At 49.3% G+C, this 18,412-nt stretch overlaps 2 protein-coding genes across 5 annotated transcripts; one reads left to right on the forward strand and one right to left on the reverse strand.

Moving 5' to 3' along the window:
• Window positions 1-533: 533 nt before the first annotated feature.
• Window positions 534-4,978, reverse strand: TMEM91 (transmembrane protein 91). 3 transcript variants are annotated; one of them, XM_032485985.1, is made up of 4 exons: window positions 4,584-4,978; window positions 3,323-3,561; window positions 1,427-1,576; window positions 534-895 (listed from the first exon to the last, which is right to left on the reverse strand). In XM_032485985.1, the coding sequence occupies exons 1-4, from the start codon at window positions 4,594-4,596 to the stop codon at window positions 737-739; spliced, it is 561 nt and encodes a 186-aa protein (XP_032341876.1). In that variant the 5' UTR covers window positions 4,597-4,978; the 3' UTR covers window positions 534-736. The 3 variants fall into 3 exon arrangements, with proteins under 3 accessions (XP_032341876.1, XP_032341878.1, XP_032341877.1); XM_032485987.1 differs by having other exon boundaries at window positions 4,646-4,977; XM_032485986.1 differs by having other exon boundaries at window positions 4,476-4,612.
• Window positions 4,979-11,325: 6,347 nt separating this feature from the next.
• Window positions 11,326-18,213, forward strand: B9D2 (B9 domain containing 2). Of its 2 annotated transcripts, none has more exons than XM_006189816.3 (4): window positions 11,326-11,510; window positions 11,959-12,050; window positions 14,889-15,014; window positions 17,614-18,213. In XM_006189816.3, the coding sequence occupies exons 1-4, from the start codon at window positions 11,476-11,478 to the stop codon at window positions 17,925-17,927; spliced, it is 567 nt and encodes a 188-aa protein (XP_006189878.2). In that variant the 5' UTR covers window positions 11,326-11,475; the 3' UTR covers window positions 17,928-18,213. The 2 variants fall into 2 exon arrangements, with proteins under 2 accessions (XP_006189878.2, XP_014419079.1); XM_014563593.2 differs by having other exon boundaries at window positions 11,343-11,531.
• The last annotated feature ends 199 nt before the right edge of the window (window positions 18,214-18,412 follow it).

Genomic DNA, 18,412 nt, shown 5'->3' on the forward strand with positions numbered 1-18,412 from the left:
TTCTCTCCCAGAAGGAGGAGCCTGCACAGTGAAGCCAACAGGAGAAAGGAGGGCCAAGAGATGGGGAGACCAGACCATTTCATTTGAGCCCTGAATACTGGTACTGTGTCGGCTTTCTTGCCCTTTCTTGGGCAAGGCAGGCCTTCTTGGATTTCTGCCATTTGCTGTCAAAGGAGCTCAGAGGGAGGCTGTGGTTTACATGTATGACCCACAGTCTTCGGGTCTGTTTCAGGTGTAGGGGGAAATAGTCCCATTTCGCAAATGAGAAAAAGAGGCTCAGAGAGAAGGCACTTGGGCAGAGGTTCCACAATGAACATGGAGGAGTGAGGACTTGGAACCTGGCTTTCTCTAATTCTACCGACCACCCATGCTGTGAAGAGAATATTCTGCAATTTGGAAGCCCTCCGGGCCGCGCGGCGGATTCCCCCTTCTCTAGCTCTGAGGTGTCAGGGGGCACCCTGGGGACAGCCCGTCACTCTGGCCCGCCCCCTCCAGGGGTCAGGCGCCGCCAGCCCCTTCCACCTTCCCACACACACAGACAGACACAGGTTTGGCGGCAAGAGTGTCTGGTGTTTAATCGCTCTTTGCGGCCTCCAGGAAGCGGGGCGGGGGTGGTCCGGCGCCCTCCCATTTCTGGACGCTACCGCCGCCGCCTCATCCACCCGGATTCTCCACTCCGACCGCGGACGCGCTGGGCGGCCAGCCTCTGGGTTCACAGTGGGGGCCGCAGGGGCAACTAGGGCGGGTCCCGGGAGGCGAGGTAGGCGGCCAGGGTCACCAGGGCGGCCGCGTATGTGCACACGCCCAGCCCGACGGCCAGGACCCCCAGCAGGAAGGCGCGGCGGGAGGCGGCCCCTGCCCCCTGGACGTCCCCCTTGGCCCAAGCCTTGTTGGTCTGTGGAGGCGTTGGGCAGCGGTGACTCAGGCATCCCCGCAGCCCAGCTCCTCCCCCACCCAACACACCCATGTATTCACTCATCTATTCCAAAAACAGATGGAGCAGCTACTGTGGGTCGGGCACAGTTGGGCACTGGGGAATACCGCGTGACTAATAAAAACATGTATATATGACCATATGCCACAGTTCTAACTCTGAGCCTCACAATGGCCCTGAGGCAGGAATTATTCATTCCCATTTTACCGATGAGGAAAATGAGGCACAGAGAGGTTGAATGGCTTGCGCACAACCTTACTAGAGAGCAGCAGACCTAGGATTTGAGCTCAGGTTCTTAACCACCCCTCTGGGCTGCTTTCTGTGAAACATGCCTCATTTTACCCCTGAATGTTTCTAGATGATGAATACTTATCTCCATCTCTCCCCCTCCACCTGCCCCCTCGCAAGCATAGCTCCTCTGTTTTGTTTTATTTTTAACGCATTTTTCTTTTTTAATCCAGTCCCCTCCCAACCCCACACCCACAGACTGACCTTCTGGGCCAGGCAGAAGGCGGCGATGCCCACAGGCCAGAAACAGCACAGCATGGAGAAGACAGCCAAGCCAAGGTGGTCGTGGGGTAGGAGTGGGGAGAGCAGGCCGCCCCCATCCCAGTCCGAGTCACTGTCACTGGATGACACATCCTATGGGCAGGAGACGGCCTAAGTGGGCATCTCCACCCATCTTCCCTGCCCCCAAAGACACCAAGAGAGAAAAATGTTCCAAGAGATAGGCTCCTGACTTGTCTAAATCCTGGATCCCTCTGTGGGGAAGCTCTAGACCTTGTCTCCAGAGAAAAGCATCACCCACACTCAAAAGCTTTGAGTTCAGTTTCAAGGAGTTCACAAGTCCAATCACGGATACTATAACTGCTTAAAAGCTCTGAATTAAAAATCTCTGAAGTGAAGACAGAAACCAATGGGGACAGGAAACTGTAACAAGATGGAGATTAGGGGTGCCAGCTCTGGCGGCCTAAATTACTAGGACAAACCTGTCAGCTGAAACTACAGGTTCTAGGTTAAAAACAATTTGTTTTAATTTTGTATCAAATAGCTCACAAGACTTTAAGGAGTTACTGTTAAGGCCAAAACTGAAGTGAAAATCAAGGTTAATTTAACAGAGAGGTCAAATGAACAGAGAAGGCCCCTTCTGCCCTGCAGCTGACACAAGTAAACCAAATCCTCTTTGGAGGAAGGCACTTTAATTCTAGGCCTCAAAGAAATTTTTCCTAAAAACAATGTTTCAAATACAATGACCAGCACGCAGTCAAAAATAACTAGGCACACGAGAACCATAGATGAGAATTGGCAGAAGTAATAAGGCCCTCAAAGTCTTCAATTAATGGAATTATCAGACACATATACCAAAGGGAAGCTTACTGTCACAATGTGGCAGGCTGTGTTTCCAAAAATGGCCACAACCACTCTCCCATCCCACATGCTCTTCTTCCAGTGTGACTGATAATCTTCCCATCAAGGGGTGAGGTCTATGTCCACTTTCCTTGAGTCTGGGCAGGCTGTGACTCACTTGTAATTGATAGAATGTGGTGGAAGTAATGCCACACGACTTGTAAGCATAAGTCAGAAAAGGTAGTCAGCAGCTTCTGTTTTGCTGAAACACTCATGCTGGAGGCTGGAGGCACACAAGAAGTCTGACTGCCCTGAAGCTGCCATGCTGTGAGCCCAAACCAGCCCACCTGGGGAGACTCATGCAGAAGCCCTGAGATTCCATCAAGAGACAGAGATCCAACCAGACCCCAGCTACTTCAGACCCTCAGTGTTCCAGCTCTAGCCACTGGCTGACCACAACCTCATGGAAGACCCTGAGGCAGAGCCACTCAAGTCCTTCCCAAATTCCTGACCCATGGAAACCATGAGCCATGATAATGATTATTGTTGTTTTAAGTTGCTAAGTTTTGGAGTGTTTTCTTATACAGTAATAGCAACCGGAAAACCATGTTTAGGAAATAAAAGGCAAGCTTGACAATATGCCCAAGGAATAAGAAATTATCAAAAGTGACATTAATTGGAAAAAAAAAAAAAGAGAGAGACCAGGGACAACAGAGGCACAGAGATGCATTGGCTTAGGAGAGAGATGGACAGATAGAGAACACGGGGGTCAGAAGTCAGAGGGAAGAGAAAAAGAGACAAAGGGAACAAAGATGAGATGAATCTGGAGAGAAAAAGGTAAAGCAACAGGGGGAAAAAGAGAATAGGAAGAACCACAACTGGAAACCAAGGAAGGCCACACACAGTTGGGAAGTGAGACTGGAGGCCAAAGGCTGGTACTCAAGCTGCCAGCCTGCCAGATGTTGGCCGTAGCTGGGTTCGCCCTCCAGCCCCCTCCCCTATCTCCCACTAAGGAGCCCACCTTAGTGATGCTGCTCTTACCTCAAGGTCAGGTGGCCCTGGATCCCCTAGGCCAGCGCTCACAGAGGGAAAAGATGGTGGCAGAAACTGCCAACCCCTCAGCGATTCCGCAAAGGCTGTCTCTCGAAAGGGAGGCCCCAGATCAGGCTCACCAGGCTTCTGGACAAGGGGCTCACTGCCTGCACCCACCAGCAGAGGCTGTTGGAGTTCTCGAAGACTGGGGCTGTCCATGGCTGGAGAGAGGTTCCCAGAGGGAATTCCTGGGGGTAGGGGAAAGAAAAAGACAAGTTGTAAAAGTTGCACCTTCATCCTTCCCCTGACTCCTGGCTTTGGAGAGGCCCCAGGCAGAGATTAGGTAGCTGACTGATCTTCAGACCCATTTTACAGATAGTGAAACTGAGGCCCAGGGAGTAAAAAGAGTTTCATCCAAGTTGTGACGAGAACTCAGGAATATGGACATTTGGTTCTGGGCTACTTTCTCTTCAGGTCAAAACCACATACCTGTTGCACATTTATTCCAAACCATGCCTTACACACCTACTTGGCCCATGAACTTCACACCCATACTGGGTTCACACTCCCATCCCTCCCCCCCACGCCCATCCCCAATTATGCGTAGTTCACACACCCTCTGTGGCCCCCAAGCCTTCACATTCTCAATCCCCAAGTCCCCTGCCACACGTACCCATCCAGGCAAGCCCAACACCCCCTCCTCCTGTGCACATTCATGTCCCAAGGGACTGTTTGCATACTTGCCCCCCTAAAATAAGCTCGCAGAAAACACCTCTCTGGAGCCCCAAGCTTCTCACACACTCATCCAAATAACTCCTTGCACCTTCATCCTAATCCCCCCAGCATCAGATTCCCCCAGATACACATATATACACAGGCTTCCCACACATGCAGCCTGGACACTCTCCCCTGTTCCCACCCATCACCTTCCTTGTACACCTGCCCCAGATACCCAGAGCCACACACCCCTCTCCTACTCCAGCCACATCCATGACTCACACCTACCAGCTCCCCAAACACCTCACCAGAATCCACCTTTGCACACCTCCCCCATAACATCCGCAAACCACCACACGTACACACTCAACTCAACCAGAGAATATTCTTCTTGCCCTCACTATCCCCCTGAGGGGTCCCCAAGTCTCCCGCCCTCAGTACAAACCTGCCTTGAGCCGATTTCCTCACCAAGGTTTTGCCTCCGGATCCCCAACGCCAGGACCCGGGGGAAAGCGGTACCCGCCCCCCCCCCCCAGCTGAGCCCCTCACTCACCGCCCACGGCCATAGGCCGAAACCTCTTGGGCCCCCTGCACAGACACCCGCCCCGACCCTACCTCCCGGGGTGGGGGAACTCCGTGAACCTCGCTTTCCCCGGTGCCGGGACCGGGGCCTGGGGGCGCGGGGTCTGTGCGCGCCGCTCGGCGCCCCTCCCAGCGCCCCTGGCCCGCAGCGCGCGGGGGCGGGGATGGGGGCGGGGCGGCGGGCCCCAGGCTCCTCCCTCTGCCGAGCCAAGGAGGGGGCCTTGAAGGCCGACGTCAGCGCCCGGCGTGGGTCCCTGCTACCCCGGGTGTGGAGGAGCAGGCGGTAGTCTCTGAGCACAGACCCTCCCGAACCCAGACCCAAAAGCTGTAGGACGGTGGAGGGGGCGCCCCAATTCTCCAGGGCCTTCCTGGCTTGGCCCCGCCTCCACCCCACTGTCCTCCCCGCTGCCCAGCAATAATAACGGCAACCACAGCTAACTGTGGGTAAGGTTCCTAGTGCTTTACACATACACGTACACGTTTATTCCTAAGAACGATCGTTGATTGTCCTGTTGTGCCCAGGGGGAAACAGGCGCAGAGAGGTTAGGATTTGCCTACGAGCACGCCGCGGGGTCACTGAGTGCAGACTACATCCGGCCCCTGGGTTAGATGCCCTGCATTATCATCTCAAGGATTCCTCTCAGTAGCTCTATTCCTATCCCAATTCTGCAGATAAGGAGACTGAGGCTCAGAGATGTGTGCTCACTTGGCCAAGGTAAACAACTGGTACTAGGATCCACCAGCAGTTTGCAACCCAGGGCTGTGTTTCTTGCTGGCCCAAAGAGAGGGGAGAAAGCAGAGGCAGCAGGTGAGGTAGGGGCTTTCAGGGAAAGGGTGCGGAGGTGGGAGTGGGCCAGGGGTGGCGTGCTACTTATCAGGTGGTACAGGTGGTGGTTATGAGGCAGTGTTTGGACCCACACAGACCTTTCCTTTCCAGGCTCTTCAAGGCACCTGCTATATGACCTCTGGATAATGGCATCACCTTTCTGAGCCCCCAATTTCTTCATCTGTAAAATGTAGTAAATACTCCCTGCCTCTTACATGTGATAATATATATAAAACACTTAGATTAGGTGCCATAACAAATGTCCAACATCTGCCCCAAACTAGGCACTCCGAACATGTCTGGTATTTAGGAATATAATTATTTATTTCCATCTTCATCAGTCTGATTAGAGGATTTCTCACCCTGCCGGCCTCCACCTCTTTCAGGGAGCCCACCCATCTTGCATTGGCTTCCCTTTCTCGGAAGCCCTCCATCTCACCAGTCCCAGACAGTCAAACTGGAGGATTCCCTTCCTGATGTGGGGCCGGCCAGAGTTCCCTTGCTCCAGGGCTCTGGGGCTCCGTGCCAAGAGTCCAGACGCTGGAGCTGGCACAGGCCCCACTCCCGGGGAGAGCAGATGGTGTCTGGAAGTGCACTTGGCTCAGCCAGAGTTTCTGGCAGACAACAGGCGGGGAGATCCACGGAGGGAAGATGAGAGACCTGTTTTATGGGGAGAGAGACCCTGTTACTCTCTGTCTCCTTAACCTCGCTCTTATTGCTTATCACTATGAAACATATATTTCTGTTGTTTGTAGTTTGAATCCTCCCACATCAGTGTCAGTTCCAGCCAGGCTGGGATTTGATCTCTTTTGTTCACTGCTGTGCCTCAGGGCCTAGAACAGTGCCTGGCACAAAGCAGGGCTTCAATACATATTTGTGGGGTGGGGGCATGAATTCCCACCAGCCTGTTTTTTTTACCAAACCTCTGAGCAATATAGGTCCCTCCGACTCCCTTGTCCACCCTAGAGATTTATTCATGTCCAGTAGATCTCTCTGGCTGCCATCAGCCTTGTATAGTCAGTCTCCCCAGGATACCACAAGAGACCCTGGCCTCTTGGAGTTTGTGATGGTCGTGGAATATTAAACATGAGATTCCAGCCAGGATCATCAACAGAAGCCTAAACACTGACTGAAAGTTTGATGAGGAACAGAATATTTATTAAGTCTCAAAGTATGCTCCCACAGATCATATATTTATTACAAAGGGAAAAAAATAGTAATAACGGACAATATCACTGTAACCAGGAGATAGAAATTAACATCAGTATTAGGACAAATCAACATTGTGTCCCTCCTGATATACACTTAGGACACAACATCATTTCTGTGATTTTTCTGCCAAAAATGCATCATCTGAATCTAATCATGAGAAAACATGGGACAAAGCCAAATTGAGGGACACAGTATAAAGTAGCTGGTCTATACTCTTCAAGAATGTCAGTGTCATGAAAACCAAAACAATAACAAAGATTTAAAAGCTGGAAGCCTGTTCTAGATCAAAGGTGACTAAGGAAACATGACAACAAAACACAAAGTGTGATCCCGGAGGGAGAGCAGATGGTGATAAGGTATGTTATTGGGACAGTGGGCGAAATTTGAATATACACTATAAATTAGATGATAGTTTTGCATCAATGTTAAATTGATACTTGGGGAAATGTTAAATTGGTATTTTGGTTATATAGGAGAATCCTCTTGTTCTTAGGAGAATTTTATTGTTAGAAATAATGAGTTATGGGTATAATATATATGTATATATCTGTATATATATACACACACATAAAATCAAGCAAAAGAATTGAACAAAAATTTCACAAAAAGAGGAAATCCAAGGGAGCAATGAACATTTAAAAAGTTACTCAACTAGTCATCAGGGAAATGCAAATTAAAATCACAATGCGATACCAGTACACACCCACCAGAACAGCTAAATGAAGGAACACACCACCAGGAAATGTTGGTGAGGATGGGGTTGGGGGGGCTCTCATACACTGCTGGTGGGCATCCAAATTGGTCCAACCACTAGGAAAACTTGTTGGGCAGTTACTACTGTAGCTGAACATATCCTATGACCCAGCAATTTCACTCCACTCAGATCTGAACATATGTCCACCAAACATATGTCAACAGATGGATAAATAAAGTGTGGCATCTTCACACAGAGGAAACTATACAGCAATGAGAATGAAAGATCTACAGCCATATGCAATAGCGTGAATGAATTTCACAAGCAAAACACAGCCAAAGACAGCAGACACAAAACAATGCATACTGTGCGACTTCATTTCCACAAAGTAAAAAACAGGCAAAATTAATCCATATTGTTAGAAATCCAGTTAGTGGTTTCCCTTGGGGGCATCTTGGAAAAGGCATGATGGGCATCCTAGGGGGCTGGTCATGTTCTTTACATGGGCTGAGTTCTGGTTACCAGGTTCATTCAGTTCATGAAATTTAATCCAGCTGCTCATTTATGATTTGTGCACTTTACTGTACATATATTATACTTCAAAACATTTATTTTTGAAAAAGAGTGAGTTAGATCTTTACATACTGATGTGGATAAATTTCCAAGATGTATCACTGGGTGAAAAATGCAAGATATAAAACAATGTGAATAGTCACTATTAATCAGTATGGCACTTCCTCAAAAACTTAAAAATAGAATTACCATATAACCCAGCAATTCTACTTCTGGGTATATACCCTAAAGAACTGAAAGCAGGGTTTTGAAGAGATATTTGTACACACATGTTCACAAGAGCATTATTAACAATAGCCAGGAAAAGGAGGAAGTAACCCAACTGTACATTAACAGATGAATGGATAAAGAAAATGGGCTGAATATTATTCAGCCTTAAAAAGGAAGAAAATTCCGTGCTGATCATTTTGTAATATATAGAAATACTGAATCATTATGTTGTATACCTGGAACTAACATGGTGTTGTAGGTCAATTATACTTCAAATTTAAGTATATAATTATAAATAAAGAGTATAATTATAAATAAATAAAAGACTGCTATATAATTTTTTTAAAAAAAGGAAGGAAATTCTGACATGCACTACAGCATGGATGACCCTAAAGGACATTATGATAAGTGAAATAGACCAGTCATAAAAGGACAAACAATGAATGATTCTACTCATATGGGCGCCTAGAGTTGTCAAATTCATAGCAACAGAAGGTAGATAGGTGGTTACCAGAGGGCTGGAGGAAGGGAGGGATGGGGAGTTTTTGTTTAATAGGTACAGAGTTTCAGTTCTGCAAGATGAGAATAGTTCTAGAGACTGGTTGCACAACTGTGTGCATGTACTTAATGCCACTGAATTGTACACCTAAAGACAGTTAAAATGGTAAATTTTATGTTATGTGTATTTTATCACAATTTTGAAAACCTTAAAAGTAAAAAGCCCATCAATAAGTACTCAGCATGCTTATTGTAAAACACGTGTGTATGTCATTTCAGTTACAACAACAACGTCAACAATAAAAACCATCAATAATAGCAAACATTCATAATGCTTCCTTTGTGCCAGGCACTACCCTAAATGCATTAGGCATTTGTATTAGTTATTACTGCTGTGTAACAAATTATCTCCCCAAACTTACTGGCTTAAAACAATAAACATTTATCATCAGACATAGTTTTTGTTGGTCAGCAATCTGTTGATGACTTAGCTGGCTGGTTCTGGCTTAGGGTGTCATGAAGTTACAGTCAGCATGTTGGCCAGGTGCAACAGTCACCTGAAGATTTGATGTGGCTGAAAGGTCTCCTTCCAAGATGGGTCACTCACATGGTGCTGGTTGTTGGCACGGGGCCTCAGTTCTTCCCCACTGGGGTCTCTCCACTGGCTGCTTCACTGCTGTCACAATCTGGTGGCTGGTCTCTCTCAAGCTGAGCCATTCAAGAGAGACATTGAGGGGGTAGGTATGTATAGCTCAGTGGTAGAGCACGTGCTTAGCATGCACGAGGTCCTGGGTTTAGTCCCCAGTACCTCCATTAATAAACAAACAAACAAACAAATAAATAAACCTAATTATGTTCCCCCTCCAAGTGAAAAAAAAAAGAGAGAGAGGGAGAGGAGGAAGCCTCAATGCCTTTTATGGCCTAGTCTCAGAAGTCACACACCAACCACTTCTACCATATTCCACCGGTTAGAAGCAAGTTACAAAGTGCAGCCTATACTCAAGAGGAGAGAAATTAGGCTCTACCAAGTGAAAGAAGGAGTGTTAAAGAGTCTGTGGACATATTTTAAAATAGCTTCATACATTCATTAAATCCTGACAGTAATCTAACAAGGTAGATACCATCACTCACATTACAGATGAGGAAACTGAGGCCCAGAGAGGCTGAAGGTCACACAGAAGGGGCAGAGCTAAGACTTAAACCCAGGTAGTTGAACTGGGAGGCATTTTTTGGGGGAAGGGGGTAATTAGCTTTATTTATTTATTTTTAATGGAGGTACTGGGGACTGGACCCAGGACCTCACGCTTGCTAAGCATGTGCTCTACCACTGAGCTATACTCTGCCCCCTGGGAAGCATTTTTCTTAATCAGTAATATCAACCAGTGGGGAAGAAACCAACTGAAGAAAAAATATTTAAGAAGTAGACTTGTATGGAACTTTGATGACTGGTTGTATATGGGACGTGATGGAGTCGAGGAGGACGTGCATAACCTCCATATTTGATACTGGGAGATGTGTATCCAAGAGAGGCAGGAAAGCAGAAGGTTAGGAACATAGAGTTTGAGGACAGAGACAGAACTATAATCATTTTGGTTTAAGGCAAATGATTTTGCCCTAATTTCTTCATCTTAAATAAAGCTGATAATTTCCTACCCTGTGGGATAGCTGTGAGGATTAAAGGAGATCATGCATACAAAACAATCAGTTTACGGGGCTAGCACAGAGAAATCACTCCATAAATGGTGACTTTCAAATACACCTATTAGTGAAATATTAACCTATTGAATTATTTTATTTATGTAAATATCATCCCATTGAAATGTTGCCCCCTAGCTATAACTTTCAGCTGGTGACTCTAACTTTTGCAGTCCCCGTTTTGCTAAAAGATAGGGGGAAAAGTTCCTTTTGGACTCTTTTGGTTTGGGCTGGAGGAATAAGACACGAACTAAGGTTCAGTTGGACTTAAAGGGTGGGAAAGTCACTGCTCTGGAAATCAGAATGAGTGCTTCTGACTCAGTTACTCTCCTTGTGCCCATTGCATGGATGCGATAATTGAGACCTAGTCATGCAAGGTCACAAGTTACTGACAGAGTTCAGCCTTTAAGAACAGGATTTTCTGCAGATAAAGGGGCCTCAGTTCCTCATTTCTCATACCCCTTCCCCCATACCCGACTCCTTGCTCAGAATCGCCACTAACAGTGAAGAACTGGACAGTATTGCTGAGAAGGAAGTTGGATTTATCAGTCCTTGAGAAGCTTGGGGGAACTCTAAAAAGGAACCCCCTCCCCAACTTCTCTGAATGAGTTTTGGGGTTTTTTTCTAGTTATGAGGCGGAGGATGCACACAGCCATCTGACGGAGATTCCCCCTTGGCTTTGGCTCAAGTCTCTGATTTGTGGTTCTGGTTGTGAAGAGAGTTTTAGGGCGCACGGGGCATCGATGTACTTGCTTACTTTGTTAAAAAAAAAAAAAGTGTCTGGGAGAAGCAGTTGATGATCAAACTTCCTCAGCCACACTCAAGATGGCAACAGCAGGGCCACGCCCCGAATGGCGGAACCGTGGGTCGCGGCTGGACAGACGCCTGTCACAAAATGGAGAAACCAGGAGAGAAAAAGTCCATCACATCTCAGCCCCGCCCCCATAGACCGCTAGGGCCAATTAGCAACCCGCAGGGCGGGGGCAAGGCCAGGGGCGGAGGCTACTGTCGCCCTAGCAACAACCAGGGAGGCGGGAGCCGGGCGCGGCCTCGGAGGGATCAGCCCCTCAGATCTCTCGCTGCCAGGAAGGTCTTGGGAGAGGCGCGAGCCAGGCCTGAGGGTCAGTGTCCGCGGAGAGACAAACATTCAAGCCCATGAACTCCAATCGTCGCCGGCGCTTTCACCTCTGGTAACCGTTAGGTGCTCTGAGGTAGGAATAACGCATGCGTTAGCTCAGAGGCGGGGCTAAAGTGCCCTGCACTTAGAACGCATGCGCCTCATGAATCTGAAGGGAGGGATCCGACTGAGGAGGCGGGGCTTTGTGCTTGTGGGCGGGGCTATGGGCCCTGGGGCGGGACTTTCCGCTGCAATGATCGGGAGGAAGAGGTTATTTTGGAGGCCGGCTGAGTTAGACGCCAGCTCCTCAGCTGGTCCGTTTCTCGCCTCTCATTTTTCCGGGGCTGTCTTGGAGAGGCAGTTAGTATCATGATTAAGACCGCAGCCTCGTGGTTTGAGAAAACTAGCTTGGAATCCCAAGTACTGCTTCTTACTTGGTGGGCCTCAGTTTTCCCATCTGTTAGGTGGAGATAATTGTACACTTTTCTCACAAGGCAATGATAATATTTTTCTCCTCTCAGGGCCATGGCTGAGGTGCACGTAATCGGGCAGATCATGGGGGCCACCGGTTTCTCGGAAAGTAGCCTTTTCTGCAAGTGGGGCGTCCACACAGGTATTCCCGGGCATGGTGCATTTCCCCACCAAGATCCCCCCAGTCTAGACCCACAAAAGAAGCCACACCCTCTTTTTTTGACTCCTTGACTCTGTCCCGGATCTTCAGCTTCCATCGGCTCTCAGGGCTCCTAAACGTGACGACGCTCTGTTCATGCTAATCTCAGGCTCCCTTCTTATCCCTTCCCATCCCATCTCCGGGGACTCTGGCTCCCACTCTCTCAACACACATTCCCTAAGGATATGGGACTATAGGCTAGACACACACACCCGGCCCCAGCACATACTCCCAATCCTCAAAACAGTTGACAGCTCTTTGACTGCATTCACTGTATTAGGGGTGCCCTGGGTGCCTCCCCCATCCTTATTATTTGCTTAACAGCCTCCATTTATTGAGTTCTTAATGTAAAATGGAAGTTTCCATCTCAGAATTAAGAAGCAAGGCTACACTCCTGTATTCATATTTCTCTGTGAGAATGTAGGAACCCTATTCTGGCAGTCATCCAAATCCATCCACACAGGCCCAATAGGGACCTTGCAGGCCCCAATTTTCATGTCTCCCCATCAGAGGCAGTACAGTGTGGTGGGATGGTGTGATGGTTAAGGCCACAGGCCATCAGGTCCAGGCTCAAATATGAACTCCCTTGCCTGTTAATTGGGAGCCTTGGAACTTGATCTCTCTGAGCCTCAGTTTCCTTGTCTGAAAATGAAGGAAATAGCAGCTAAAAATGTTTCTCCTGCATAGCACAGGGAACTATGTTCAAATTCTTGTAATAACCTTTAATGAAAAAGAATATGAAAGTGAATATATGTATGTATATGCATATATGCATGCATGCGTATGATTGGGACATTGTGCTGTACACCAGAAATTGATACATTGTAACTGACTGTACTTCAATTTAAAAAACTTTTTTTAAAAATAGCAACTAAGAGGAGGCAGAGTGCTGAGGTTAAGAGCACAGACTGCCTGGGTTCAACACCCGCTCTTGCATGTTAGTTATGTGACCTTGGACACTTGTCTTTGCCTTGATTTCCCTGTCTGTACAATGGGAAAAATAACACTATTTACCTCACGGAATTGTTGTGAGGACTAAATAAATATCAACAGCAGTTAGAAAAAGGCCTAGACTTCTAAGTGCCCAGTAAGTATTTGCCTGGCTTGTATAAAAATTGGATCCCCCCCTCAAAAAAAAGAAAGGAAAAATTGGATAGAGTCTTGTTTGTAAAGCCCTCAGTATTTATGCACAGATAAATGCCCATGAAATGCATGTGGCTTTTGCCATCATCATCTTTTCAGGCCTTGCGTCCTTTGTGATTTCACTGGTAGGGAGGGTGGTGGTTGAGATTCCCTGGGAAACTGAGATCCTCCAGCTGAGCAGATAAGAAGCAGGCTCTGGACTCAGAAACTCAATTTCCAGTACCCTACCATTCACCAGCTCTGTGACCCTGGGCAAGTGCTCTTCCCTCTTGGAGCCTCAGTTTCCTCATCTATAAAGTGGGACTATTTGTCCTTTGGTCTCCGCCATCACTCAGATCTCCATCTGAATCAGCTCCACCATGGGACCTTGGTCTGCTGCGGTCCTGCTGTAGCCCCAGGGTGGAGAACATGGTGGGGCACAGAGTAGGTGTTCAGTAAACATTTGTGGAATGAATGGCCAAATGCCTTTCCTTCTCAGAGGTTGTATCTTTACCAGTAAAATTATATTAGCCCCCACCTCCTAGGATCACATATTTGTCTGAAGAACATTTATTGAGCACTTTCTGTGTACCATGATCTGGGTTTGAGGCCCCAGGGATCCAGTAGTTTACAAGATCCTTGCTCTTCTGGGGTTCACAGTAGGGGAGACAGAAAATAAATAAGCAGATAAAGACATGAGTGCAATGATTACAGACAGCGGTAGGTACTAGGAAGAAATGAGATGAAATGATGGGAGAGGGACTGGTGTTTGGATAGGAGGGTGAGGGAGAACCCCTCTGTGAAAGTGGCACCTGAGCTGATCCTTGAAGGATGAAATACAAAAAAAAAAAAAAAAAAAGCCAGGCAGGGGGACATCTAGGAGCAGAGTTTTCTACGCAGTGGGAACAGCCAGTGCAAAGGCCCTGAGGAGGGGAACAAAAATAGGACCGGCGAGCCTAGCGGGCGGTGAGGAATGGGGAGAGTGATGGGAAATGAGTTCAGGAAGAGGGGCACAGGCCAGGCCTTGCAGGGCCTTGTGGGCTCCGGAGGAGAATCTGTCAGCAGGGGTAGGGTGGGGATTAAGAGTCCCAGAGGGTGGATTAAATGAATTCATTACTAAAGCGCTTAGCACAGCGTCTGGCATTTAGTAAGCACTGAGTGCATTTTTTGCTCTTACTCTCACCCTCAGGATTGCTGCTATGACGCACCTTTCTCGATGTGATCTGTGTTTCTCGTGAAGGACACCCTTGGGCCCATCTTAATCATTGGACTAGGCCTCTAAGTGTGGGCTGAGAATGGTAATAAAATGATACCCAACACATGTCCAGAACTCACTATGACCTAGTCCCTGTTCTGAGTGCATCGTGTCTATTAACTCATTTAATCTTCTCATAACACTGTGAGGAATGCATTATTGTGACACCCACCTTACAGATGGGCAGACCGAGGCAGAGAAAGCTAACTCGCTCAAGGTTGCACAGGCAGGAGGAATAGCGCTAGGATTTGAACCCAGACGTTTGGCTCCAGAGTTCACACTTTGCAACCCTTGCCCCTCGCCATGCCAGGGAGAAATGGGGTGCTCCAGCCACAGTGGGATCCCCTTCCGATGACTGCCTCCCACCCTGCCCTGCCTCATCTGTGTCCTGACTCTCACTGCAGGGGCAGCATGGAAGCTCCTGTCAGGTGTGCGGGAGGGCCAAACGCAGGTGGACACCCCCCAGATAGGGGACATGGCCTACTGGTCCCACCCCATCGACCTGCACTTTGCCACCAAAGGCCTTCAAGGTAGGTTCCCTGCCTGGGCCCCAGGCTAGACTAAGGGGAGGTAGGTTAGTGGCACCGATGCTTCCAGGACTGAGAACACCCAGTGCTGTCCCTGTTCCCCATGCCCTTTGGGTCCCTTTCCTGGGCAGGCTTGGCCCTGGAGAGGCTGAGCTGAGGCATCCCCAGGCTGACTCTAGAGTGTGTTCCAAATAGGGCAGAGGCCAGGGGTGGAGGGAGCAAGGTCAAGGGGAGGGCCAGGGGGAGAGGTGGTGGCTTTCACAGAGACAAACAACAGTCTTCATTTGGGAGGAAGCTGGGAGGGGTTTATGTGTATATGTGTGTGTGAGAGAGAGAGAGGTGAGGGCAGGTGGCTGTTCTGCTGGCAGCGCTCTTCAGATGCTCAGAGGGGAAATGAATATGTGGGGGAGGCCAGGTATCAGAAAACCTCCTCTAGCGGAAAATTTGGGTCATTAGAGAGGAATGGATTCCAGGAAATAGCCTAGGTAAATATGCCATATATTTCTACAATGTAAATAATATTTACTGAGTGTCTGTCTTGTGTCAGGTGATGCCAGGGAGATGTCTGATTGAGACAGCCCCTGTCCCACCCAGCCCTGTCCCCACATGGTTCATCATCCTTTGGGGGAGACAGAGCTGCCCTCAGACAGTAGGAACCTAGAGTAGGCAGGACCAAGATGGGGGATCCTGAAGGGCTATGGGAGTCCGGAGGAGGCGCCTGACTCTCCTGGGGAGTTCAGGGAGGGCTTCGTGGAGGAGGGGAATGTTTGAGCTTTACTGTGAAGGGCCAGCAGGAGCTATTAAAACAGAAGGATGGAAGAGAGTTCTGGGCAGAGAGCCACACGTGGAAGGCTCAAGGGGGAAAGTGAGCCAGGAGCATCTGGAGGCCCGAGGGAGAGCAGGAGGACTGCAAGGAGTCAGGTGGCAGGGGATGGTGTTAGGCCATGCAGGGCCTTGAATGCTAGGCTGCAGAGATGAGGCCATCTCCTGAAGGCACTGGGGAGCCAGCACAGGTGACTGAAAAGTCAGATTTTGCCTTTAAAAGATCCTTCTATGGGGGGAGGGTACAGCTCAAGTGGAAGAGCGCATGCTTAGTATACACAAGGTCCTGGGCTCAATGCCCAGTACCTCCTCTAAAAATAAATAAATAAGTAAACCTAACTACCTACCCCCCCCAAATCAAATCAAACCAAATCAAATAAATAAATAAAAGATCCTTCTGGCTGCCTTGTGGGTAATGGATTGGAAGGTGAGGCAGTCAACAGACCTTTCAGCTCTTAAGGACCCCAAGTCTCCCAATATGGGCATCATCCTTGCCTCCTCTTTTCTCAGCGCCCTCCCCTCCAGTTCTGTCCATCAGGAAGTCCTATTAGCTTCACCTTTGAAATGCTTCCTAAATCCTACCACTTCCACCCCTCTCTCCCCAGCACCCTGATCTGTCCATCCTCACCTCTCACCAGCCTATTACAGTAGCGTCTTTACTGGTGTTCCCACCCCACCCCCATAGTCTGTGCCCTTGTGAGCACCTAAGTCAGGTCACATTCCTCCTCTGCTCAGGACCCTCTGTGGTCCTCATCTCACTCAGGGTAAAAAGTAAAGCCTTACAGTGGGTCACGAGGCCCTGCTCGATCTGGTTCTGTCACCACCACCCCCTCCCCATCTCCTCTCACTCTGCTCCAGCCACGTTGGCCCCACCAGGCAACTCCACCTCAGGGCCTTTGCACTAGCTCTTTCCTCTGCTGGGAGTGCTCTTCCCTAGACAGCCATGCGGCCATACTCCTGTCCCTCCTTTACTCATTCACTCAAATGTCACCTCAGTGAACCTTTTTTTGATCACCGTTTTTCTAAAACTCCATCCCTACCCCCATCCTACCCAGCTTATTATTCTCCAGAGCAGTTATCACCATCTAACATACCCTATAATTTGCTTATTTACTGTGTTCGTTGTCTAAGATGTCAGCTGCACAAGGGCAGGAATTTTTGTCTGCTCTGTTTGCTGCTGTGTCCCCAGCTTCTTAAACAGGGTGGAGCACAGAGGGACTCAGAAAGGAGGGTGAAATGGGGCTGATCTCCAAGGGCTTTGCCTACCAGGCTGAGGAGCTGAACTGTGTTCAGAGTGAGGAAATTGGGAGACCTATAGAAGGGGGCGAAGGATGCTTCCAGCTGCCAGATGAAGGATGGGTTGGAGGAAGCAAGAAAGAAGGCCCCGAGGCCAGAGAAGAGGACAGGGTTTGCCCATGGGGAGGGAAGGAGGGAGGCATCCAGGGCAAGGCCCAAAGCATTTACCTGGGGACTGGGCTCCTTTGAGATGGGGCCACGGAAGAGGAGGCCGTGTAGAGGGAAGTTAACAGAGGCCAGACCTAAAGGGCCTTAATTGTTGAGGTGGAACTTCATACTGAGTGCAGTAGGAAATCATGGAAGGGTTTTGAGCAAGGGATGAACATGGATTCAGAAAAATCCCTTTGGCCACTATGTGTGGGTGGGAGTCCAGAGAGGAGGCTGGGGCAGAAACCTGGAGGGGAATGCCTGGGCCTGGGGTCTCCAGGAGCAGGAGACTGGGCTGCACCCATCCCTCCTTTCCTCCCTCTTTCCTATCCTACAGGCTGGCCCCGGCTCCATCTCCAGGTGTGGTCCCAAGACAGTTTTGGCCGCTGCCAGCTTGAAGGCTATGGTTTTTGCCATGTGCCCAGCAGTCCAGGCACCCACCAGCTGGACTGCCCCACATGGCGACCCCTGGGCAGTTGGCGGGAGCAGCTGGCGAGGGCCTTCGTGGGTGGCGGGCCTCAGCTGCTGCATGGGGATGCCATCTATAGCGGGGCTGACCGCTATCGCCTGCACACCGCCGCTGGCGGCACCGTGCACCTTGAGCTGGGCCTGCTGCTCCGCCACTTCGACCGCTATGGTGTCGAATGCTGAAGGACCCTGCATCAACAGCTGGCCCCACCCATATCTCAGGACACCCAGTGATGGGCAGGATGGCTCAGTGGTCAGAAGCATGGACTTTGGAAACTGTCAGACCTGACTCCAACCAAGGCATAGTGTGGCTTCTGTCCTGTCTAGCACCTCAAGCCCACTGGCTGCCCCTCCCAGTTTTCCCTTCTGTAAAATGGGGTCAGTCATTGTGTGGGCTCACAGTGGGTTGAGTGCAAAGAAGCTGTTTGCTCGTGGAAGGGCTCAATAAAGGAGAGCAGTTCTTTCAGGAGTGGGTGCTTTTCTGCCTTTCTTCATCTGTCAGATGTCCTGTGCCCCATCTTCCCACCGTCACTCTCCTTCCTCAGGCCCCCTACCCCATCCTCTGCCTCAACCTCTGACCCCTTCCCCACTCTGGGTGATGCTCCTACGGCCCCCACTCCTTGGGGCTCCCGCCCCACTGGCTCCCTGTCTTCTGGCTGACACTCTCC

This window comes from Camelus ferus, chromosome 9, assembly GCF_009834535.1.
Source record: "Camelus ferus isolate YT-003-E chromosome 9, BCGSAC_Cfer_1.0, whole genome shotgun sequence".
NCBI classification, from domain to species: Eukaryota; Metazoa; Chordata; class Mammalia; order Artiodactyla; family Camelidae; genus Camelus; species Camelus ferus.